General features: G+C 37.9%; 1 protein-coding gene across 1 annotated transcript in view; it reads left to right on the forward strand.

Annotated features, from left to right (window-relative positions):
• Positions 1 to 6634: 6634 nt before the first annotated feature.
• The window catches only part of SPAG16 (sperm associated antigen 16), a 362146-nt gene continuing 342675 nt past the window's right edge, over positions 6635 to 26105 (forward strand). Inside the window, exons 1-6 of the mRNA XM_031505343.2 lie at positions 6635 to 6693; positions 9404 to 9450; positions 9887 to 9985; positions 14502 to 14629; positions 18798 to 18935; positions 24998 to 25105. Of these exons, the coding sequence (XP_031361203.2) occupies positions 6648 to 6693; positions 9404 to 9450; positions 9887 to 9985; positions 14502 to 14629; positions 18798 to 18935; positions 24998 to 25105 (566 nt within the window). The 5' untranslated portion in view covers positions 6635 to 6647. The remainder of the gene's footprint in view (positions 6694 to 9403; positions 9451 to 9886; positions 9986 to 14501; positions 14630 to 18797; positions 18936 to 24997; positions 25106 to 26105) is intronic.

Raw genomic sequence — 26105 nt, forward strand, 5'->3', positions numbered from 1 at the left:
TGCATTTTTATAGAATTGTTGGCCAGAATTCTATAATTCTGTTAATGATAACAAAGCAAAGAGATGGATAAAAAGTTGCTGCAGTCTTCATTGTGTATTAGAGAGCATACTGCTAGAGAAAGCACAGTATACACTGCCACCCTCAGCTCAGCTAAGAAAGATTACAGGTGGACACTTTGAAATTACTTATATTTTCATATTCTGTATATGAAAAAAAAAATGACACTGCAATAAAACCAAATAAAATGCTTGAGGAACTTAGAATTCCATGCGTGGTCTCCATCAAGGCAACAAGCTTTAAGCAGCTGAGGAAAGGCTTGGCTAAAAGCTCTGCTAGCAAATGTTGCTTTTGGCTACAAATGCCCTGATACTCTTTGCCCATTTTGCATCAGATTCTGTGACCTCTTGGACCATTTTTTGGATATAATTTCCTGTTTTTTTAGAACAAGAAAAAACAGTTTATTCTAGGTCTATCTCTGAAAACTATAAATGGTTGGTCAGAATAGGGAAAGCTAGAGCCAAAAAAAAAAAAAAAAAAAAAGGAGGAGTGAGACCAAGCAAGGAAAGCATCAAAGAGCAGGCAAGTGTTTTTGGGGCATCAAGAAAGAAGAAAGTGAAGGAAACTGCACTCTATTTCTCTAAAGATAAAAGACAGGATTGGGTGCAGGGAGAAAATGTTGTTGAAGCACGCAATCATTTGAATAATTTGTGGTTTTGGTAGATGTATTCCCTTATGTAAATTTTTAATCTGATTTTGACAGAGAAAACTTTTTCATGTATAGTTTTAATGTGAGCATGTACATAAATAACCTCCAAAAACAAAGCAAAACTATCAGGAAACCACCTAAAATGATTCTATCGTGCTTATTATTAGTACGAGTCTTAAGACTTCCAACAGGAAGATGCATCACCTGGGTAACAAGCAATGAAGCCCTTGGAAGCATGGGTAAAATAAGAAAAAGGAACAGTTTCTGCAAGCTTTTTTGCTGCTTGCCCTTTAGCTCATGTTTTCTGATGTGGTGGTTTCTCAATTCTTGCCTCTCTTCCTAAGTACAGACTAGCAAAAAATAAAGCACTTTGTTTTCTCTGGTCTTTTGTGCTAAGGGTGGTGGCTTTTCCTTTTACTTAGCCACATGGAGTTTTTTTTTCTTAACTTGTAGTAGGAGTGTATTAGCTGCTTTGTGGTCACAGTTGCCTTGAAGAGAACATTAACTAAACTTAATTTCAAAGGGGAGAAGAACATATTAAGTAAAAAGCCTCTAATTATCAGGAGCCAATGATCATTAGTCCCTATAAGCTGTATAAATACTTGTGTTCACAAAACTGGAGTTTAGAGAGAACACTGCTCACTCCACCCACTTGTAAAATAAAAAGTTGCTATGTGGCAAGTCTCTTGTCTTTTAGCACTATTTATTTTATCTGTGATGCAGAAATGCTCCCAAATTTAGAACAGGCAGAGCCAATGTAATGCTCCTGATAATTTTCAAGGGCAACACCAGCCAGAGGTGTGAGGGCTGTAGTTCTTGGCAAGAGCAGCATCAGTGTGGATGGAATGAATCTTCTATTATACATTACAGTGTACAGACTGGACTGTGTGCATTACCATTCCAGGTCTGCAGTGGGCAACCTGCGCTCCTCAGAGCTGTGCCCTGGGCTCATGTTGTACTGATGTCTTTGCTGGATTATTGACAAAATGCTTGACTGTCAATTCCCGAGTTTTTCTCTAGGTGCAGTCAAAACTTTTCATACTTCTGTTTTCACTTACATTGTTGGGTTTGAAACAGATTATTGTCTCTTTCTTTCCTATGAAAGAGCTGTGTGACACTGAAGCCAGAAATTGGACTGAATTTTAGAAATGTACTAAAGAAAGCAAGGTTTTGTATTTGGTGATTAAGTGGTGTAACTAGTATTCCACGTAATGCTCATTGTGCTTCAATGACATGCTTAGAAGAATGACCATCAACAGAACTGCTGATGTGTTGAAAAACAGACATTTTTGTTTTTGTATGATCTCCACTCAAACCCTTTTTAAAGAGATTTAGTGTATCCTACATCTAATTTATAGAAATACCTGGAAATTAAACAGAGTCTTATATATTGAATGTTCTTCTTACAGAGTAGAGGTGAAATGCATTTAGTCACTTCAGCTTAACTCTGAATATCAAACCTCTAGCATTTTAGTGTTACTTTTCCTCTTTAAAAAAAGTAACCAAACAGAAAAACCTAACACACCCCCCCTTTAAAAAAAAAAATAAATTAATCAGGATTCAGTTTTGGAGGTTTTATTTGAGACTCATATGAGCACCAACACAGGAGCAAGGAAAAAAGCAGGAGTGCCCAGCAGGAGGTAGAGTACAAAGATGATTGATTTAAGCCGTCATGGGATCATATTTATGAAAAATCCTACCCTGTTTTTTTGAAGTACCCTATTCTGTTTCAGCAAGGTTACTATGGCTTGCAAATGTGACCTTTATAAAAATGACCTGGCATTACAGGTATTATTACACTGTAGTTACACTGCATTTGGCAATCCTGACATTTTTAGATGAAATTTCTGTTAAAGTAGCAGTCTCTCTTTTTGAGACTGTGTTTGTACTAATCAATTCCTTAAATCTCCTTCCTCTATCGGAAGTACCTTTGGCATATAATATTACAGCAGAAAAAAAATTCACGCTTTTCTAAAATTGGGAAAGTGACTGTGCTTCCACAGATTGGCAAATGTGCTGATGCTTCTCAAGAACATACATTTCACTGGATACAATATTTGTGTCCTTTGGAAACCTGCCTGCATGTCCCCTCCTTCCCTGTAGAAACTTTTATGGGAACTCTGTAAAATAAACACATGCAAAACATAGGGATATATAATTTCCCAATCCCTCTTACCCACCTGCAATACTCTGTGCCTGTCATGCCTGCAGCTGACAAAACTTTCCTTGTAAGATTTTTTTTTCTGTTTCAGAGTCTGTGTTACAAGTATCCTTGATGTGATTCTTGGGATAAGTCTTAGCCAAATTCTGCATGTTACTCTGTTGTTGTACAAGCAGCTGCCAGATGGCAATACAGAGAAAATACATTTAACGTCAGTCACCTCTCTGGAAGCCAGATGGCACAGCAGAAGTTGGAACAAGATGTTTGCCAACTGATGCTGGCTTCCAGCTGTGGTCCCGTGCTCCACCATGACCGTGTGGACAATGGCCTCTTGGCTGTCATCGTGAGAGTTCTGTTAGAGCCACGCTTTGTGCTCCTTCAGAAAGCTGAATTGCTGACATTGCCTCGTCCTTCCTCCCCAAAAGCTGTGCTGAAGAACAATTAGAAATGGGTGTGTGAAAGTCAGTGGGGCAGATAATTCTTCATTGGCTGCTTGTCTGCTGTGATGAAGTGCATATACTGAACCTTTTGGATGTGTTCTTGCAGGCCAGGGAAAGTAATTGAAAGTAACTCACATGGTTGTTCTGTTTTTTTTAATTCCATTTGTCAAAATTGCAGCGAATATGATTGTTGAATTCAGCAGGAGGGGATATTTTGCTCTAAATGCAAGGAGAGTCTCAGTCTTTCAGGTGGTGGTATAAAGGGAAGAGTACCTGGCTTTTAGGGATTGGGAGCACAGGCAATGCTTCTGGAGCATTCCAGTTTGTCCAATTTTAATAAATTATCTCTTTTAAATCCTCTACCTTGTCTGGCCAATCGATCAGGCAGATCTGGTGGAGGCACACACCTCAGTCTTTGCTCTGTGAGAAAAGCAAACAGCCTGTCTAATGAAATGCTCAAGCCATAGCAGATGCTGCTTCCATGTCTTTCTCACGAGAAGTTATGGGATACAGTAACAGCACTGGTTGCTGCCATTTGGGAGATGATAATCATTTATAACCCAGACTGTTATGAGCCCATAAACCGGGGTGAATTGGGTGCTTGAGATTCAGCTTAGCAATAATCAAATACAAAGTATTTATGGCAGGTGGCTCTGAACGAGGTAGAGAGAAACTAGTTGGCTTGTTATTCCTTTTGAAGGAAAATGTCAGTACAATGAGGCCATTTATATAGTCACAGTGGGGTGACATAAAGAGTTTAGAAGTTGCCAACCCAACACTGTGTCCAAACAAAGCTTTAAATCTTTGAGAAATAACAATCTTTGACGAACTGACTTTTATTTAAAAGTAATCAAATAAACTCTACGGGTCCTTTACAATACTGGCAAACATCCATGTATGATGGAATTGGTTGTTTTTTTGCTTCAACTTTTTTTCATAGCAAGTGCACTGACTATATCTGACTTCTGAAAATGGGAGCCATAGGATGTCCTGAACTAGCTGGTGTCAGAATGGAGAATATAATGTTTTAAAAAGAATCCTGTTGCTCTTAAAATCCTTTTGGATTCTTGAAAATCAGTTGGATTTGCTAAAGAATTGGCTCTTTGCTTTTAGTTATGACTTACTTTTAGCAAATTCTCTGTATTACTGGGTATTATGGAATCCCAAAACGGTCTAGGTTGGAAGAGACCTTAAAGCTCATCCAATCCCACCCCTTCCTTGGGCAGGGATGCCTTTCACTAGACAAGGCTGTACCAAGCCCTGTCCAGTCTGGCCTTGGACAGTTCCAGGGGTCGGGCCACTACAGCTTCTCTAGACAGTGCCAGGGCCTCACCCTCCTCACAGGGAACAATTTATTCCTAATATCTAACCTAGATCTACTCTCTTGTTATGGTTCTATCTTTGCATAGCCTTTCTTACCCTTTGACATTGATCTTTAGTGATTCCTTAAATAAACAGAGAAGACCGAGATCTTTTGTCCACCACTATTAATTGTTTTCTAATCATAATCTTCCCTGAAGCATTTTCTGAGCCCTTTTTAAGCTTTCATCACTCTTCTGTTGTGGATACCACACATTTTCATGTTTTAGTGAGACAGAGATGTCCCATGTATAATTTGTAGGGAGAAGTTAGGCCTGCAGAGAGAAGTCAGGGATGGGTATTTATTGCTTAGCATTTTGTTTGTTCAACTCTTTGTGCAAAGGCTAACAGCAAACATTGCTGAGAGAATTGAGTGATATTAACTTAGATTAATCAGCTGTGCTTGCCTGTATGATATAAAGTTATACTTACCCTGTGATTTGGGGTGGAATTGGAAACTTCCCTTAAAGAATGATGCCTTCAGTTGTAGTCATCCCAACTTTTGCAGTGTTATCACCTTTTCACTCTGCAGTTTAGGAGTACTGACTGGTGGACGTTGTGCTTCGTGATGACACTTCTGCTTATTCTTTTTTTGAGATGGTCTGCTGGAGATCAGGATGCCTCTGGTGGGTTGGATATGATGAAAGAATATTGTGCTGGTGACATCAGTTTAATCTGAAGGAGTGGAAAACCCCAACAATCAAAGATCGAGAAAGGTATTTCAGCATTTGCCCTCTACCTCTTGAAACCAGCTGAGTTCAAGCTCTGACATGTATTAAACTCAACAACAGTGTATGAGAGAATTTGAGGGATTACAACAGTTCTTGTCATCTTTGCAGCATTGTGACAATCTTGTGCCAAAACACTGTTCTTTTATTACAATTTGGAGACTTTGGAAGTGCCAAAGCACTTGTCATTTCTCAATAATATGTCTGCCATGGGAGAGGAATGGCAATCCTGTGTGACAATCTCTGCATAGTGCAGAAACAAGTTTTACAGGCAGCAGGTCCTCTTGCAAGATTGTATCTTTCCAGGCTAAAGTTTAAACTGAATTATGTAATTCAGTTTCCTCCACTTACATCTTCTCTGATCTCCAGACTGTATGTCAGTGTGTCAATGCTTACCTTTTGTTTATTTATTTATTTATTTATTTATTTTTGTTAACCCTGCAAGGAAAACTGGTTCCTTTCCTTTCAACCCAGACAATTAGCAATTTTTTGCAATTTCTGCAATTACTTTTTTCCCCCCAAGATACTTTGGGCGCTTACTCCTTTACAGTAATTCAAGCACTGATTCTGAGTTCCTGTTGCATGTAAAGCCCCTTAACTCAATGGAAATTTAGTAGTGGCACCTCTAAGTTTACCTTAAAATAAGAAAAAGCAACAGAAGTTGTCCTGTCGAATCCTGCAACTTTATTTCAAACTTCTGGGAGCCGTGACGTGTAATCTCCACAAATATATGCTGCTCTCCCAAACTTTTTCCTGGGAAAGCTCCTGCTTTTAAACGTGAACATAGAATCACAGGAGAGTTTGGGTTCTGAAGGGACTTAAGCAAACCCTTGGATTCTTAAGACCCCTTGGAGCTTGGGTTCTGAAGGGACTTAAGCAACCGGTCCCAGAGGACTCAGCTCAGCTTCCAGCTGCAAAAATGTTCCATCTGCAGGAGATATTAGTCCTCTCTTAGGGGTTTGCAGCGGTTTCCCCGCTCATTTTCTGCTGTTTTTCCTTCCCCGTGAGGAAGGGCGGTGTGGCGGTGCCCGCCCTGGGCGCCTCGGCAGGCTCCTCGCCCGCCCTTACACCCCGCTCCTCACAGCGCCGTCCCAAACGCGCCAGGAGCTTCGCCCGCGCTTACAAGCGCCGAGTTACGTGAAACGGAATCGAATTCAACGAAATTCATTTAAATTCAATTAACCCCGGGTCTCTTCCCGCCGCGGCGCGGGCGCCTCTCCTCGCGAGAGGTCGCCCCGGCAACGCCGCGGCCATGGCGGAGGAGGCGGCGGGCTCTGAGGCGGCCTTCAGCCTCCAGAGTATCCTTCTTCCTGCCCAGCCTTTCCCCCTCCATCGCCCTCCTGCTCCGCTGTGGGTGCCGGTTCCCCGCCTCAGCGCTCCTCTCCTCAGCCGGGTCTTTCCCCGCACCTGCTGCGGGGCGGTCGGGTGGGGCGAGGGCAGCGCTGGGAGTACGGGGGGAAAGACAAAAATCCCCCGACTTGTTGGTGCTTTCCGTGGGTTGTTGTTCCTGGAGAGTGAAAAGCGGCTAAAGCCTGTCCAGAGAGGGCCAGCGGAGCTGGGAAGGGGCTGGAGCAGCTGAGGGAGCTGGGCAGGGGCTCAGCCTGGAGCAAAGGAGGCTCAGGGGGACCCTGTGGCTCTGCACAGCTCCTGACAGGAGGGACAGCCGGGGGGTCGGGATCTGCTCCAGGGAACAGGGATGGGAGGAGTGGGAACGGCCGCAGTCCGTGCCAGGGGATGTTCGGGTACCAGGAAAAATTTCTTCCTTTAACGGGTGGCCAGGCATTGGAACGGGCCGCAGCATTCCTGGAAGTGTTAAACAGCCCTGTGTGGATACGGCACTTGAGGACATGGTTTAGCTGTGAACGTGGACGGTGCTGTGTTAACACTTCGGTCTTAGAGGTCTTTTTCAGCTTAAGCAGTTCTTCGAGTACGTGGGGTTTTGACCCTGCAGAGGCAGTGGGTTCTTGCTCACTGTAAGGTGGTGTTTACTTTCCCGGCTGAAGGTCGGGGTTCCTGAATACCCCTTGGAAAAGTGGGGGAATTGAATCCTCCAGTGCTGGTGGGGCAGCCTGAGCAGGAGTTAAAATCCCGGCACGAAAAGCTCTTGTCACCCTCCCTGTGTTAGCTATTGAGCGCTAAATGCAAAATACCTATGGAGGAGGGACAAGGTTTGTATTAAGATTCCCAGTCCCAATGTGCTGCTGGAAAATGTGCATCTTTAATTTCCCACTGCAGAATAACTGCTGGAATATTCATGGTTTTTTGGTTTGCACTGAGTATGGCTGAGTATGAGGGTTGTGATACATAACCTAGATGTAACTTTGCTGTGGCTTTTAGAGCAAAAAACTCCACTCAGTTCTTTCCACATTATAGTCGTAGCAAATTATGTTGGAAGTTTATAACTTTTAAATGTGTAATTTTTTGGTCACATGTCCCAAATTCTGCTTTTGTCACTAGGCCAGATGAGCTGCACCTGTTCTCTTTTCTAGCTGTGAGCTGCAAATCAAGAGGCTCTAATGCTTTTAGAGGCTAAACATAATCATACTGTAAACTCTACCAAACCTTAGTTTTTCCTGCCTTGCTAGAATTAAGTTGTAAGCCAATATAAAGCCAATTTTAAAAAGTGGAAGAGGGTCCTTTGGCACCTCATGCCTCAATTTCTACCTTAGTGAATCCGCACAGCTGTTTTCAGTGTGGCATGCTTAAAAAAGCATTGTCTCAGCAGATTTAACACTGTGGAGAAATACAGTAGTTTTTAAAAATAATTAATCTGTCTTGTAGTGCACCTAGCTATGATTTTTGGAAGGAATAAAAAAAGGAGAAGAACCCAGGATTTTTAAATAATATTTTAGTGTGGGCAAATTGTTTGCAGTGACACATTAGTTTAGACCATAGTGGATCACAAGGACAGTCAGGTCAGTAGAAAATTGAGGGGAAACAATTTGGAAATGTATTATTTATCGGGGGTTATGGTGTTCAGCTGTTAACCTTCCAGATGGATACAATTTATCTGAGTTTTTCTGGTGCTGTGATTCTGCAGTCTTGAATGCAGATGATACTTTTACCTATGTTTTGTGCTTTTACATATACTGTACTGTGAAAACTGGCAAAAGGCCTGTTTTTAGGTGAATAATTCAGATTTGGGCGACATAGTGCAAAGCTGGAAAATCATGTTGGTTTTTTTTCTTGTTTTCTGTGTTTGAAGTACTGAATTGCCAGCTTTTCTTTTCTTTGGAAGTTAATTCCTGGTTTATTTACATGGGTCACTTGTAGGCTAACTGATTTCCTAGGGAAGCTGTCAACAGCATCTGCTAAAAACCTTTCATTATTCTTTCATGGGAAGTGAGTCTAGTGGATGAAAAGATGTTTATTTGGCTTTTATTTTAGACTATTTGTAGTTATGTTTAATCAAAAATTTGACTCTAAAGCATTTCAAGGAACTGTAGATAATTTCCAAATTAATTTTTGAGTTTTGAAAGTTCCTCATCTTTTTATTGTAACTGTCTTGTGATTATTAAAGCATTTGTATCAGTTCTTTTAAGTGGCCCTGTGGTGTTCAGGGTTTGACCTCAGGTGCTGCTGTTTGAACTCACACATCTGAATTTGCTAAAAATGGTCTTTTCTGAGAGCATGAAGCTAGTTCTGCTCAGAAGGCTGTGGAAATTCTAGTTCAAAAAGTCCCCTCTCAAAACTGATGATTGGCTGAGAGCACAATTAAGCTGCTTTTGTATTTTGGAATAGTGCTTGGCTTCTGAGATCTGATGAGTCAATTTGTAATGGTGTTCAAACCTGCTGTAAAAAGTTAAACCTAAATTCTGTCTCTGTGCACAGAACTGGGCTTGCTCACCTTGAGGCTGAAGGAAACCATGGAAGTTGAAAGTCTTGTGTTCAGAAGAACAAGGGTGTGGGTTATGATAGCAGATTGATAGATGGTTATTTTATGATATTTTTTCCTAAGTTGGAACTCCTCACATGCACAAGCTGCTCCAGACTTAACTAAACCTGCAGACATTACCATAACAGATGACTCCAAAGATGATTATCAGTATGAAGAGGTAACTCACTAGGTTGATAATCTTCTGATATATTTTGGTAGATTGTTCATATTTCATTCTCTTTACTTCATCAATCATATAGTCATCCTGGGGGCAATTACACAAATCTCCTTTTCTAAAGTGATGAAAGAGGGCATATCTATTTTTCAAAAGAAGATTCAGTGATAGTTGAATTGTTGTGTATTACCTTTATTTGAACAATAAATACTTTTTTAAAGGTATAAGAAGTTCTATTTAGATAAAACATCTCTTTAGATATTTCAGCTTATTTATAAAAAATATTTCAGTAATAGGATTTTTATTTACATATGGCAAAATGGTATTTTAATGAGGAGGGGATTACTTTCAGCAGTTGTAATGGGAGTGGGAACAGTTTTATTGTGAAAGAAAGATGTATAAAATGTGTTGAGTCCATACTTTATGTAATTTCATTTAGGTTTCAGCAGATGATGAGTTCAGTCTTCCTGAAGATGATGAGGATCTGTCCAAAGCTTTGCAGAGTATTCAAGACCAGGATGAAGATGCCCAAATTATAGTAAGAGCTTCTTAAACAATCTGACTCTCTAATTCAGTTGACATTAGTGGCTTGAAATTTACACACAATAATTTATACTAATTATGAAATATTTATGTGGGAAAGATTGTCTCTTATTTTCTTACAAGCTTATAGGAGTGCCATAGTGGAAAAGACAACTTATATTTCCTGGGTTTCATCTTCCTTTAATTTGTGTTCATTTTGTGTTCCATAAACTACCTGACATTTCAAATACATGTAGCCAAATCTTTAGTTACATTATTTAAAATACATTAATGTTATTGTAATGCATCATTATTTTAGAGTTTGTTCTTTATCTGAGCAGATTAAATGAGAATGTGATTCCTGACACAGGAAAAAAACTGCATCTGCTTAACACTCACAAAAGGTTGCACTTGAATACTTTGCTAAAAGAGATTGTTCATATATTGAAAATAAAGAATGGGCTGTTACACTGTGTTGAATCAAAATATTAATGAAATTATCAAACATTCCACACCATTAGTGTTGACATTCCTTACATTTACAGTTTGATTACAAAGCAGTTGTTTAATAGTTCAGTTACACAGTGGGATTATTGTATTGCATTTTTCAAAATGTAATTTACCTTGATTTACTTGCTGTTAACAATCTGATGGAAAAGTGGTTTTCCCTGCTGTGTTTCCAATATCACCACTATCATGTAGCTCCATCTGAGGGGTACAGTCATAGTCTTTGTTTTGCAAAAGTAAATCATTAATAATGAAAAGATTAAATTAAGTGAATGATACTTAAACTCAAAATAGAGGGAAAATGTGTGTTTTCTTTTGCACTTGTGCTTATCAAAAGATCAGTTTTGTACTTTACATCAAACTCTGAGCGGAAACAGACAGTAAGAGAGTTTTCTGTGTATTAAAACTGAACATGCCTGAAAATTAAGGGAAAGATTGCAGAAGTGTTTGAGATGGCAAATGCTTAATGCTAAGGAAGTAGTGGAAATTCTTCATGTTCCTTGGAGATAGCTGAGGTTATGATTGTTTTACTGTGTGAGTTGATGTTAACATAGGAAGTGAAAAAAGAGAGAATATTTTTAACCTATTGATCTTTTGACAGTGCTGTATTTAAATAATCTTTTACCTCTTCATTGATTTGTTGAACTTGGAGTGATAGGAACAGTATGCTAATGTCTATCCCAGTTAATCAAACTGAACTAACTGTTACTTTTCTTTAAAACCAGCAGAAAATTTGTGATTTGTGCTTAAACTGAAATTCTCCTTGATTTTAAGCTTATGCTAAGAGTTGTCTGCCTTCTTCTTGCTTGATTTTTTATTTGAAGGCTTCATTTTTTTTCCATAATTTTGAGACTGAAGTGATGTTTTCAGCCTTTGGACAGAAAGACACAAGTAGAAAAATGTTTTAATACACTTGCTAGTTTCCTGACAGCTTTCATAATGATTTACTGTACATTTTGTGAGGCTCACTGACTCGAGGGTTTGATATTAATTCCCTGGAAAAAACAAGTGCTTCTGGTGACCCAAGTGAGAAGCACTTTTCCTGTGAATTAATATTTGATCAACATCCCAACTCTGAATTAGGAAGCAAAGTAGAAGGCTGTCTTCTCCACATGATAAATAATTGGCCTGTTTTTTTAAATAACTTGTAATCTTGGCTAAAATAAATTATGTAATAACCATAACCTGGATGATAATTTTAAGTGATTTTATTTGCTGCTCAACTTGTTTTTTACTTGTCTATGTAATCCCATATTGAAGTGCAATGCTTGGTGCACAGATCAGTGACCATCCAAAAATATTAAAAGCTGGATATTTTTCAATTGCAAATACTAAAATTATCCAGAGTTTCTGAGCTGAGTAACATTGTCATTAAACACATCTCTAACTCTTTTTTTCTTTTTTTTTATTTTTGAGACATTTTTAAGTAATAGAAGTTATTTTTCAACACAAGCAAAAAATCTTCTGCATGTAGAAGAAAATATCCAGCTGATAGGGACTGTAGGAAAAGGATGCAAAACTTCTGAAAAGCCACACAGAGATGAAAGCTGGCTGAAAAACTTTCTTCACTAGTTATGGCTGTTAGAATTTCATTCCAAGTTTCTTGTGCTGTTAATATCTACAATGATAATGAGAAGTAACATTGACATTTATTAATGTTGTAATTTTTGTCTGCTTGATTTTCAGTTTGTTTGAACATGTTAAAATCCTTGAATTCCCTTTTTTAATTCTTCTTAAATTTAGTAAGTTTTTTGAGAGCATCTTACATCTCATTTTGAGAACATCTCTTTTCCAGAGAAATTATAAATTTATTTGGTGTTCGTATTTCTTCAGTGAACAGAAATTCTTAGAAGTTCTGTGGAAGTTCCTAAAGTTAAGCTCTTAGAAATTAAGTTATTTTAGTGGCCATATTTACAATCTTTACATCCACAATTTTTTGAATATTTTAATTAACACAAAGAAATACTTAATAAAGCAAATATTTAATTTATTTTGACTCCATGGTCAGGCTCTTTTAATAAGATGGTTTTGTCCATACAACTGCTATAAGATGTCTGCTTACATCATGTTAATTGATTGTATTGTCCTAATTTCCAAACAAGCAAATATAAACAACAAAATCTTGTTTTGCTCTTCTGTTGGTAGTCAGCCAATAGGTTACCATGAAACTGAAGCAAGTGGTTGGCCTAATATCACTCCCAAAATCTGGGAAAGAGCTGGGAATTCAGTTCTGGTTTCCTAGGCCCCGTTGTGATCCTGTGCCTGTTAGACTGAATTCATTCCTCCCTGTATTGTTCCCTATTTGTGCTTTGGTTCCTGAGATGGTGCCTAGTGCTGGGATCTTGCTAATAAATTCTCTTCTGCACAGATGAAATGAATTCCTATCAATTTTCCATTTGTTAAGGGAATCAAGCTGTGTCACTTCTTCCAAAGCCTGGCTTTATAGATGTGTTTGGAAAACTACAAGCAACAATATTAGACATTTGCCTCACTTGGAGTAAAAAAAGAAGCAGGTCAAGGGATGCAGCTGCATGCTGCCCATGTACTCTTTGGTTCTTGTATTACCACAATTAGAAAATAGATCTGCCTGATGTACTGGAGCTCTAGTGATGAAAATATGCTAAATATTACATTGCACTTGGCATATTGTATTAGTCATAAGGCAGTGTTACATGGCCTACATCTGACATGTACAATTTTTTTATGGTTATATTAGATAGGTTGGTTGGATTGAAGACAACATTTTCTGTGTTGTACAAAATGGCCAGGAGATTTTTCCAGTGTTTTTATTTTATCAAGAGAAATGCCTTTATCTCCAGGTAATTTATGCACTCACAGTGAGAAAGCTGCCACTAAGGGCATGAATAAGCCATAAATGAATGGAGTTATCAGAAATCCCTGACCTTACAGATTCTTTTATAAATGGTGGAGGAAATGATTTGCAGTCATGGCCTTTAGCATCTCTTGATAAATCTCTCAGTGGGGTTTTCTCAGATTTGTGGTATTTTTTATAATCTCTCACCAAGATGCATGTTCAGTGCAGTAGCTTTCCTGCATTGTCGAGCAGGTCCATTTTGGCACTGTGACCACATGGAGTTCCCAAAAGTCAGGACCCTCATATTTAGGTATGTCAAGTCACTGCAATCCATTTGATATCTGAGTGAAATAAGGCCACCTCTTTGGCTCTCATCTCGTTGTCTTTAAATGCTTTTTTGGGGGAGTAGTCTCAGTCTGGGGGGTATTTTCCTTATTTTCCATACCTCCTTACATGTTGAATTCTCTCTGGGAGAGAAACACTAAGTTGTGGGCTGAGTGGGGTTGGGTGAAGTGAAGAGATTTGCATCACATGAGAAAGCTGTGAAAGGTGTTTTTTTTTAAAATTTTTCTCTGCAGTAGGACTGCTCTGTTCTGTGTTGATTCTGCTTTTGGCAGTGTGCTTGCCCCATGAGCTGACCCTCTCTGCAGAGCTGTCTGTCTGGGTGGCACTGGGGGAGCTGCACACGAAGCCCTGGTGCACCATCTGCCTTCTGCTAACACTTGTAGCAGTGCTGTCTGGCAGCTTCTTCAGTGCATGTTGAGAGGAAAGGGATGCTTGATCTTTGTGAGAATTACTCCTAAGGGATCAGGGGATGGAGAGGAGGTTCTGTCTGTCCCTCCATTGCATGCACTATTACAAGAAGCATACAAGCCATACTACTGGTACCTTGGACAGCTACATTAGATAAGGACTGATTTTTACTCTGGGCAGTGACACAAGATCATCCATCAGTTTTAATACTTTCAAGGCTCTGCCACATGATGTCGGGTTTGGAATACCTGCTTAAATAAGGGAAGGGTTGAGTTACTTCTTTATAACCTTTCACAAACCTTGCTATTACAAGGATCACTTATTACAATTTTGTTCTGTAAAGACAAGGGGGACATTCAGCTGTACTCCAGTAAATCTGTGACTTTAGATGACTTCAGAAATAGAAAGTATGATCATGACACTTCTAAGTTTAACTGTTATCAAAATTTAATTTCAGGATTTTCTGTCGGTTCTGACTTCTGAGAAATCGGTATCAGACATACCTCAAGCGATGGATGACTTCTTCTGTAACTTCCTGGTCAGATTGGGCATGTCTAGAACCCTTGACTGCTTCCAGACTGAGTGGTAAAATAATTTAAGTGATCGTGTTGTATTGGGAATTAGATGGTCAGGATTCAAATATTTTTGCTATTTCAGGATTTTTTCAGAAAACTCTCCTGAGTACAAGTCATTCTTAAATACTTAGTGTTTTGACAAACAAATGTATTCCTGGTAAGAATGTAGAATGCTGGTTTAAGTAGAATAATCATGATATTTATTAATTGGTAATTTTTGGTACAGCAGTTAACAAATATGAATGGTTTTATTTTTTAAGATTTAGTTTATGCAGTAATCAGAAGAATAGTAAACTCTTCAGCTGTTGCTATTTTTTTTTTCCAAGCTTTTGTAGATTGCAGGGATTTTGTCCATACTTTATGCAGAAGTTTAAAGGTGTGACTTTGTTTAAATACACCACTCTCTTCATACATCCTGCAGGATGTATACTTCTTTAGTGTTGATTAAAAATTACATGTTAGGAATGCTGCAAAGCTTTGGAGGAGAGCTGAACAACTTTGGACAAAAGATGGCACTTGTCATGAAGTTCTGTTGAAATACATGAAGTTACAGATTTTCTTTGAAACAGTTGGAGAAATCTGGAAAGTGGAAACACCTCTCTTTGATTAACCTTGTTCTCAGTTTCAAACATGAGAAGTTTGGAGGGTGTTTTTTGTAAAGTTTCTTGAAATTGTGTAATTTGAAAACTAAAAAAGGTTAGAAACATCTTACTTTTTCATACAAAAGCATTGAAGCTTTTCAATTGTCTTAGAAATATTCTCAGGTGGGAAATCTGTGCTCTGGGATTTGCAAGGCTCTGGTCTTAGTCATCAATCAGGCATTGCCTTTGGAATTAATAATGATCTGCTTTTTAATAGCATAATGATAGACTTACATGATTCTTTGGAGAAGGAGCTTGATGCTTCTGTATTCTTTCTCAACAAAAGAACTGATATGAGTAGCTGATATTAAGTTTGAAGTCTAATAGTTTTTATGTTAAAAGATAATTAATACTAGACAGATACAAATAGTGACCTTTCTATGAAGCTTGCAGCTTTATTTGAAGCACTTAAGAGTCTGAATTTATATCAATGGTAAAATTCAAATTGCTTTTTAACAGAAAGTGCAGGATTTAACAGGCCTTATCTTGTAAATTCTTAGCTGTACATATATTTTTTCTCTATAAGTAATACTTTTAATTTCAGTAACTTTACAAATGAGCTCAGCACGTCAGTATCTAATCTTACTGTATAGAGACTTTCTGCATTAATACCTTATTTCAAAATGTTTCATGTTGGTTTGAAATGGATAATTTACAATATTAATGAAAGTGAGAGCAGATTAGTGTACTCGGGTTCCTCATTATGTATTGGGATGACACTCTTGCTCTCATGCTGTGGTGATCAAGTACTAATGGAATTTAAAATGAGAAATTAATTAACGTAGAGAAAATTTATCAAAAGGCTGGCTTTGAAATTATTGTCTGTCTGTGATCTAAAGGTCACTTAAATTGGACCAAATTGTCCGTGTTTATTCTGGAGTTTGGGAAAACACTGCTACTCTATCCACCTGTATAAAATGCAGTTAATTGATTATGGTTTATTTTATGCCAAAACACTTATTTTTCAGTGAAGTAGTGAATAATTTTATAATAGTTGTAGTGATTCTTTTTCTTTAATTAGGTAGGCTGCTTTGCACATAAACTTTCTGTTCCCATTATTTTTTACGGAACTTTACAGTTAAATTATTTTTGAATATCTGATTTTCCATTAAATTTTCCATTCATTTGTTATACAAGACTTGATAGCACTTTTCTTGTTTATTGAAGGCACTGGATTGACAGCTTTTAAGTAGGAAATGCAGAGGCTGATCAGCTGTGATTTCCTGTATCTGCCAGTCTCTCCCTCCTAATTCCCAGAGCCCAGGTCATCCTGAGCTATCAGTTTATTGCAGAGCCTCTGTGCAACTTGATTCCTTTGAAATCCAGTTTCTAGGAGTTACTATATTACTATATAATGTAAAGTATATAGTAATAATGTATTATTTTCAGTCAGTCTGCACTGAGCTTTGATGACAACATCATAATTAATCATCTGTTCATCAGGTTTCTAGGTTCTTGGTTAATTTTTAATAGTGATTTAAGAATTATAACAGTAGTTCTGAAAAGCTTAGTAAAATACCTGTGTGTGCATGGAACCAATTAAATTTCCATGTGCAATGAAAGAAGTGAGAAGAGCAGCTGTTTGGCAGTCAGCTCAGTATGGAGGAGGTCTGTGAGATTTACAGGACCAGGCTGATGAAAGATAATGAGATTTCTCAGTCCTATTTGTTGTGTGGTTTTCCATTTCTGCTACATGCACAAAAACATTCAGTACAGTTCTTACACAAGGGTGGAGTGAATTTTTTGTTAATTGTGTTTAATGAAAATTGTATTTCAGAATTTTTAGCTCCGCTGGAGTTGAGGTTCATCAATTATCCATGTTTGATGAGTCTTCGTGCAGATACTTGGTAGTTTTCATGCAGTGTGGTTTAGGGCATTCAGTGGAGAAATACTTCCAGCAAGTGAAGGAGTACCTAGAATTGTGAATTTATGCCATGAGGCTGCCCTTATTTGCAATATTTCTGATAGGAATTGTACCTGTGCCTCTTTTCTGATTAGAATTGCACCTGTGCATCTGTTACTGTTTGGAGGAAAGAAAAAAAACCAAGCTTCTTTCTTAGTGTCAAAGCCCGATCCTACAGTAATTTGCTTAAGAAAATAAAGTGATGATAGAATGAATTTTACTGTGGGCATATTCAGATGATATTTTCAAAAACCTTTCATCTGTTGGTGGTGAATGTGACAGCTTAATTCAGAGGGATGAGCATTCCAAAGAGCATCTTCAGAATGCAAATACGTAGCTGACTGTAGGAAGTCATTTGGACAGAGATACTAACATTCACCTCAAGTTTTTTGGAGGATGTTAAGTAAAGGTTGCTTTTTTTTAGAAATGCTTTTTGTTTCAGCAGCATGATTATTGATGAATGATATTGGTGATTACTGTCTTTATATTTCATATCTGCTCCTTATATCCAGGTGTAGAGATAGTATTTAATATGATTTTTATTTCTATTTACTTCTGTTCTTTTCATATTTCCTTATTACTTGGAAACAACAACAACAACAACAAAAAAGCACAGATTCAATATATTTTTCACCTGAAAAGGCAAATAATGTTCATGTTGCTCCTTCTAGTGAGCTCCCACCCAGAACATCTTCCCAGCAGGGAAGGTGCTTGTGGGGTTATGGTGTTTATCTGATTTAGGTTAGTTACAGCTCCATGCAGCCTCTGGTGAGCTGATGTTGTGGCTGAGGTCTCACTATTCTGTCTGTACTGTATTCTTAGGTTTTACTGACGTATCACCAAAAGGTGGATAGTCCTAAAACAGGATACTGATTGAGTAGATGTTATTGCTAGAGCTGTAGAAATTTCTGGGGTGCCACCCAGCATTCCAGGCTGCTTCAGATAGTTTTACTTGTTAAAATTGAACTCAGTCTTCAGCCTTTTGCATCATGGAATCAAGTGTTCTCAGGGGCTGGTAAAATAGGTAAATATTAGTAAATATAATTAAATAAGAAGAGGGAAAATAAACAGGAAGGAATGAAGACATTTCCCTAGATGAGCTCTGTGTTCCATGTTGAAGATGGCTCAGAATCATTCATCCTTGTTATCTGCAGCTTGAGTCCTAAAAAAAAAAAAAAAACCACCAACAAAAAAAACCCCACCAAAACAAACAAACAAACAAACCCCCCAAAAACCAAACCTTGATATATTTGAGCATGTGAGATAGAAAAGGCTGTGAGTATATACAACAAATGCTATTTGAATGAGAATATTTGTTTCTGCCTTTTATTTAAGATATTTAGGAGAAAGGAATAAAAGAATTGTTTAATGTGAAGTACTGTATTATGTGTCCTGACTGTTATGTACCATACACATTTTAGAGTGAAAAGCAGTAGAATTTAACAGTGTGGTGGGGTAGTGAATTTAATGTTGTGAATTCTTAATGATCATAGAAGGTAAATGCTTTAAGATGGTAAATATTGCTGTGATTCTCATTTAGGCAAATGGTAGCATGAGAAGGAAAACATGAATGAAGTGAGGAAATGGAAACATGTAATAAAATAAGTAAAATAAATCTGTTTCTTTTCTACCAGGTACGAGCTGATAGAGAGAGGTGTGTTCACAGTTAATGATGCTGGGCTGGTTCCAGACGTGTACACTCGCAACCAGCAACTCGAGACTGAGAATCTGTGCTTGAAGAAAGATCTGGAAAGCTACAAACAGTCTGTCAAGTATGTTATTTGATTTTATTGAAACTTTTATATATGGTAGTAGATGGCCAGATAAAGTAAACCCAAGTACCTAGTGAAAAATAGTAAGTTCCTGTTTGTTATGCTGGCTACATAGACTTTTACTTCTAGGTGACATTTATAATAAAAGTTCAAGTTTTTCTGAGTTCTGTTAGAAATGTAAATCTTAATTTCTTTTATTTGTATTTACTAGGCCAAAAATAATTTTCAGTATCCAGTAATCATAACAAATTGCTACAGAGAATCATGAGACCCTAATAGGTATTTATTTAAAAAAATAAATTGTTATGTGCATTTTGTATTACAGTACCATAAATTACAGCTACCACAGACCTGCAGCATAGGAAAAAAAATCACTGTACATTTATTCTTAATTTTTCTAATTACAAAAAATCTATCACTCTGGGCCTAGTGGTAATGGTATGTCAGTGTAAATTACCATCATTGATTATACTGTGTGTACAATGCAGTAGTTTATTCTACAAGTCTGCAGTACTTCAGCCTTGAGAGGTAAAATACTTAGCCTATAAAATGGAGAGATGTGGTAATGAGCTCTGTCATTTTCTGGGGAATGGTGTGTTTGCACATGTGTGTGTTCATTGACAATGTACTCTGAGGCCTAATGATGCACTCACTACAGATTTGCCAGTGTGTGGTTTCAAAACATGGAACTGTAAAGTTTAATTCCATCTCTTTGATTTTCCTCAGGATTGCTCAAGTTGCTAATTTTCATTTAGGTTGTTCCTTTCTATGAAAAAAAACAAAACTACTCAGATGTTAAATAATCACTGCTGCTGATAATGGTAATTAAATTATTTTCTGATTGTAATGATTTATTACATTTTAAATTAATGAATTAATTAGCCAGAGTCAAGTAGTTTAATAAACAGTAGCAACAATCAAGTCAGTCAGATATGTGTAGTCTAAATATAATGATGCATTGGGGGACAGACCATAGAGAGAATATTTCATTTTTTAATCTGCAGCTTCTTTGGATGATGAGTACTCAAAGATTGTGTCTCATATGAGTGGTGAAGAGTAAGAAGCAGTCATACAGAGTAAAAGAAGGAAGAATAAAATGTGGCCCTCATGAAATTTATCCTTGACAGTAGTAAATTCAATGAGCTTAATTTTCTTTTTTCCTCACCACTTTTTCTCTCTTCCTCCCCATCTTCACCCCTTCTATGTAGCAGAACATGCTGTAACAAAATAACCTAAGTGGATTGTGAGTTGATGTTTTCCTGAGTTTTTAATCATGTATTGCTACATGATTATTTAACAATGTTAAGCTCAAACTCATTTATTTTACCATGTAAAGCTCAAATACATTTCACCATCTCAATGAGCTGGATTTTTTTCCCAAAAGAATATCTCGTTACTCCATGGGGTGCCAGAAGAGTTTTTATAGCAGTTGTCTGGTTAAAAGGCTGAAAGATGACATGATAATGTGCAACCAGGAACAAGCAGGAGAGGGAAAAAAGTGCTGGTATATTGGGTTGCTGCAGGCTTCCTGTTAGATAAAATCCCAACACTCAAGTTCAATCCACAAACTGAAACTAGGCCCTGCTTTTTCACATTCTGTTGTTTTTTGGAACCTAAAGTAGCAACCCTCTGGAGGCAAACACATGGGTCATGTCACTGGTTTGGTGTTGCAGAGAGGGCACTGAGGTTCAGGACAGTTCTGTGTTAGCACATCTTGTTCACTGGTGTTCCCTGTTACACACTGCCAGTGTTCTGCATGTGCCTTCTGAAAACCCTGCTGAAACCAGATCCCCTCTTTGTCCACTTGCAGGGAAAGCTTTGTTTCCATAGTCTGTCGGCTATTACTAGAATGCAGGATGAGCAGGTGTAAAACTTGGTCTGTGCCAACAGTACTCTGTCACTACTTCACTTTTCAGCCTTTTCATTTCAAATAGCTTTCAAAGATCTCACTGATACTAATGGTAAAAGTTCAGCATTTGTGGCATTCATTTCATACACATTGTTTTGAATAATGCATTAATTAAACCAATACTGCATCTGAAATAATTGAAATGTGTGAAATTGAGCATTTTTGCAGTACGTACCATGGGCTACAGTGTTCTTTTATGCCTTTTGGATAAACCCTGGTCATAATACTCTATACTAAATCCATTTAGTCGTGTGACTGTTAACAGCATCTTTTCTTGTTCATACATTAAGTTACTTGAGTCACTGCCTTTGGTGTGGTAAAGTAAATATTCCAGCAGGAGCCAAAATTACCTGGAGGACAACGTGGTTTTTCAAGTTTTCAGAGAGAATGACTCAGAAAGCAGAATGCCTGAGAGCAGGGGAGAAATGCTCATTTGACTGCTTAGAAACCAAGGATTTGTGAGCAAGGAAAGTCCTGTATTTTGCTCCGTAGATTACTCAGAGAACACTGATTGAGAGCTACAGAGCTGTGAAATGTATTTGAGGAAAGCTTTTAATTACATTTGGTATTTCTGAGCTTGGTACTCTTGACAGCCATCTTGCAGAAAATGTTATTTGGGATTTAGGCAGTATGGGGGCCCAGGATAAATGACTGTAAACCAATTACCTCCTGCTTTAATGTTGTTTAGCAATTGGTGGAAGACATTTAGTGTCTAGAATTTAACTGTAATTGTATTTTGGGTATTTTAATACAGTATTTACATGATTGCTTGCAAGCAGGGGGGCAAATTGAGTAGATTGCAGGCTGTTGGTTAGATTTCACTGTGGTGTTTCATTATTTAAAGAGAAAATTACAGTTAGCTTCATTTCCTCTGTATCGTGAGCATGTATTTTTTATAGCTTGTGCAATGTCTGAAGGCATCTTGATGTCTTTGCATACATTAAAAGAAATAAATATCAGCATAATCCCTTTACTCCAAAACTACATATAGTTATTACCTTAAGGTTTAGATAGACTTCTAATCTTTATTTTAAAATTATTTCTACAAATGACCATTGTGTGGTGACAGAAGGCAAAACTAATTTTACATTGGTTTGCCTTGTGACACTAGTTGAAGGGTACCTCAAATGTGTTCCCTTTCTTTTATCTTGAGCCCCAGTTGATTGCTAAAGGGTGTTATCTGCTGAATGTTTCCCTAATGGAATCATGGGCTTTCCTCCCAATATGCAGAAAAAATTTGTAAATAACACTGAAAATTGTTAACTGTTAAGCGGGACTAGTTAATTCTAATTAATCATCTTCAGTGATGCCTGGTCACTTAATATTCTGGTAATATTTTTCTGAACGGATAATAGATTGCAATTTCATAGCCATGTCAAACTCTGCCTATCTGATGATATGAAATCTTTTGAATGCCACATATTTTTGTTTTCCTATGGCCAGACCCTATGTGTTGCCTGTTTATTTAAATATACGCAGTCAGACAAATGTTGTGTCAGGATAAAGTTGTGTTGGTCACAGGGACTATGAACTTTGATATTTAAAAGCTCTTTAAATGTTTAGGAATTTCTTATGTAGATGGAATCAAAGTTGTATCAAGCTTTTGCCTGAGGTATGTGGTTGAGTTCACAGCATCAGTTAAGAAGTGTAAACGTTTGCAGGTACCTTTCTTTCCTTTTTGTAAGCATGCTCACAAATACACACCCAGCTTGCAGCCAAAGTTACGGTCAAAATATAAAGTAATCCTGGAAGTCATATTTATTACTTTGGCTAGTGACATTAGCAACAAAATTCCCAGTTCAGCTCCTGTTTCTGTACCAGAATCTAACTATTACTGCACATATTTTTCCACTTACACCATGAAAACATGAAAAAAAAAAGTGCACACTTTTTGTGTTGTGTACCATATTTAAATGCAGCTGTTTAATTACATGGTGCATTTAGCATCTTTGCTGCTAAGTGCCATGTAAACTAGATAGAGTAAAAGCCTGAATGTATATGTTTTTATTTCAATTAAAATTTTATTTCAATTAAAATTTTTATTTCAATTAAAATTGGCTTTATTTCAATTAAAATTTTAGAGCTACAACTTGCAGCATCTTGGGGATTGTAGTCCCACCTAAATTCAGTGGGATCAGGGCTTGCAACTTGCTTGCAATCCCTACTTGGGTTTGTTGCACCTTGTCCTCGTTTGCTATTTTAACACAAGTACTTGCTTGAGAGAAATTTAAATGGAGATACCTGCAGGCTTTGACATATATCTTCCCTAAAAGAAATGGATATTGGCTTTTCTATGGCTGTAGCAACATCTTTTGTGCTCAGAACAAGCCATCTGCTGAGCTCTGAAGGGGCAGGGTTTGCATTCAAGGTCTTTAAGGCGACTCAGATTTTGAGCATGGTCTCGTAAGGACATTGAGATGCTTGAGCATGCTCAGAGGAGGCAACGAGGCTGGAGAGGGGCTGAGAACACAAACCCTGTGAGGAACAACTGAGGGAGCTGGGGGTGCTCAGCCTGGAGAAAAGGAGACTCAGAGGTGACCCTATCACTCTACAGCTCCTGAAAGGTGGCTGTGCTCAGGTGAGGGTTGGGCTCTTTCTCCAGGCAGCACTGACAGAACCAGAGGACACAGTCTCAATCTGTGTAAAGGGAAACAGAGGCTGGATATAAGGAAGAAGTTTTTCATTGAAAGAGTGATAAAGTTCTGGATGGAGTCACCATCCCTGGATGTGTTTAAAAAAATACTGGATGTGGCACTGGGTGCCAGGCTTTAGTTGTGGTGTCAGGGAACAGATTGGGCTCTATGATCTTTAAGGCCTCTTCCAACCCGGTGATTCTGTGAGGGAGTTGTTTCCCAGAAGTATCCTGAGACCACTGATTCATTTAGCTCTCAGATGCTGGTAGAAGCCTGAGCAGAATCATTAATGTGGGCTGGAGCAGCTCTGTTTCCCAGCTCGTGGTGTGTGCACACAGCGGGATGTGTGTGCCCAGGACTCCTGTGGGAAGGGCAGCCCTGCCCAAGCCCAGATCCTGCTGGCTTTCACCCAGAGCTGCTGGCAGGAATCCACTGGGCTTTCCTTCAGCCTCTGCTATAAGCACCTATTCTCACAGACATGTACATGCATCACTATGCTACTTTGTATAGGTAACACACAGAGGGCTTGCATATACAGCAAATATCAGTCATTTTTATTGGTAAAACATTTATATTTTAAATGATTAAATATAATGCACTGGCAGTTATGGATCTTCTTCCTGGACCTCTGATTTTGGCATACTCAGTTTTCATTTTGGTTTTACCTAATTCTTCAGCTCTAGGTGCAGAGGAAATTAGCTTTATTTCTGCAAGAAGCAAATATCTTAATTTTTAGTGCAAGATAATTTCAAGCTTCCTTTGCACTTAAACAATTAATCTACTAATCTTTCCTGCCAAAACCATATCAGTAAAAGCAAGGAGAAAATGTACTGAATATATGCAGAGTATTTTCTTTTCAAGTTTATGGAACATAGCATCTCAGGGTGTCCCATGGCTGTGTGTAGAATGTACTCAGAAAATAACAGGTTATCAGTATATTTACAATTAATTTTGAAACAGAGTCCTTTTGCTGCCTGCTCTCACATCCAGGAAACACCTGGGGACAGGGTAGAAACATGATTGAAGAGAGCCTAAAACATTTTTGGCCCAACTTTTTCCAGAAAGCTTTCCAAATTAATCTGCAAGGCAACAATACAAATGTGATGTCAATATTTTTTTTTAAAAATCAGTATTTTCAGTCTATTATCAGTATTATCAATACACTTTTACACAGAATTTTAAAAAAGAGTCTTGTTTTTTGTATCTCCATGAGGTTCCTTGTGCTTAACATAAAGTTGCCCTCAACTCTGAGATTTATAATGCCAGAATTGTTATGGGCTCTGTCTGAAGGATCTGAGAGAAATGGAAGAGTATCCATGGATTTGAGCCTCAGCTGGCAGCAAAAAGACCTCAAAAGTACATATTCTTCAGCTCAGGTTGTACTACCAAGATTTTCCAGCTTAGACAGAGTAGACATGTGCAGATCTGAAAATTAATTCCATTTGTAGTCAGCATACCTTGATGCAATTCAGAGGAGCAGACTAACACTGCTGCCTTGCATTTTCTGTTTTCACACACAGTAAAGCAGAAGAGGCTCTCCTAAAAATGCAGAAAGAACGAGATTTTCATCGAATGAATCATAAACGAGTGGTCCAGGAGAAAAACAGGCTGGTTTCTGACTTGAAAAGGTACAAAATAATTTTAGTTGCTATTCATATAGCACTAAATATAATGTTTTAAATTGTTGCCTGATAATGACATAACACTAAGAAATCTGAAGTGAGTCTAGCTGCATTTAGGTATGTCCTGGTAAACAGCAGCTCCATGTGACCATCGTGACACACAGATCAAAGAATTTCCAATTATTTATTTTTGGTGGATTTTCTATGATGCAATATGCATTAATGAATACATAGTATTTCTAATAGTTCGAAACAAAAATTAGTTGTTTTTTTTAACCCAGATCTTTTGCCATAAATAGGTGGTGATTTCTGTTTAGAATTTTTGCCTGTTTTAAGGATAATGGGTATCACACCAAGTTCAGAACCTTTGCATTCCTGATTTTCATAGCTGTCATTTTCTGTCATCTTGAACTTTGAGTAAGAAACTTGCTATGTTGCTTTGGTTGCAAATAAGCCTAGACTAGTCCATTGCTACTGAGTTATAGTGATTTAATTTCTAAATAGGAACTTAGTTTAGAATCTTTTCTTCACACATGTTTTAAAATAACACTGGGGAAAGGCTTACATCTGGAGCTCCAGTAAATTCCCCGAGTTCTGATGGTGTTGTTATCCATCAGTGCATGTAATTCCAGCTCCCTGTTCTACATCCCCGCCCTTGGAATGCATGCATGCTGATGCAGGAGGGCACTCTGCACTGATTTATCCTCTGTGACTCAGCATTTTGCAGGATGCAGTTGTTCTGGAGTTGGTGGTGTCACGTGTTTCTTGTGTCTGAATCTTAGTTTGTCTGAAGAATTAAAGTACAAAAGTATTCATTGTGTAATGTGTAGTGAAGAAATAAATTGGAATCATATTATGACTGGTTTGTGCAGATGAGGATCTTATTTGGTAGTCAGATAACAGCTGTAGTTCTCTTTCTTCTAGTGAAATACAATCCATCTTTAAGAAAACAAATTAGCCAAAATTAATGTGCAGTATGTGTATGAAGGATTAACAAATGGACAAA

The sequence above is a fragment of the Lonchura striata genome, chromosome 8 (genome assembly GCF_046129695.1).
Source record: "Lonchura striata isolate bLonStr1 chromosome 8, bLonStr1.mat, whole genome shotgun sequence".
Taxonomy (NCBI): Eukaryota; Metazoa; Chordata; class Aves; order Passeriformes; family Estrildidae; genus Lonchura; species Lonchura striata.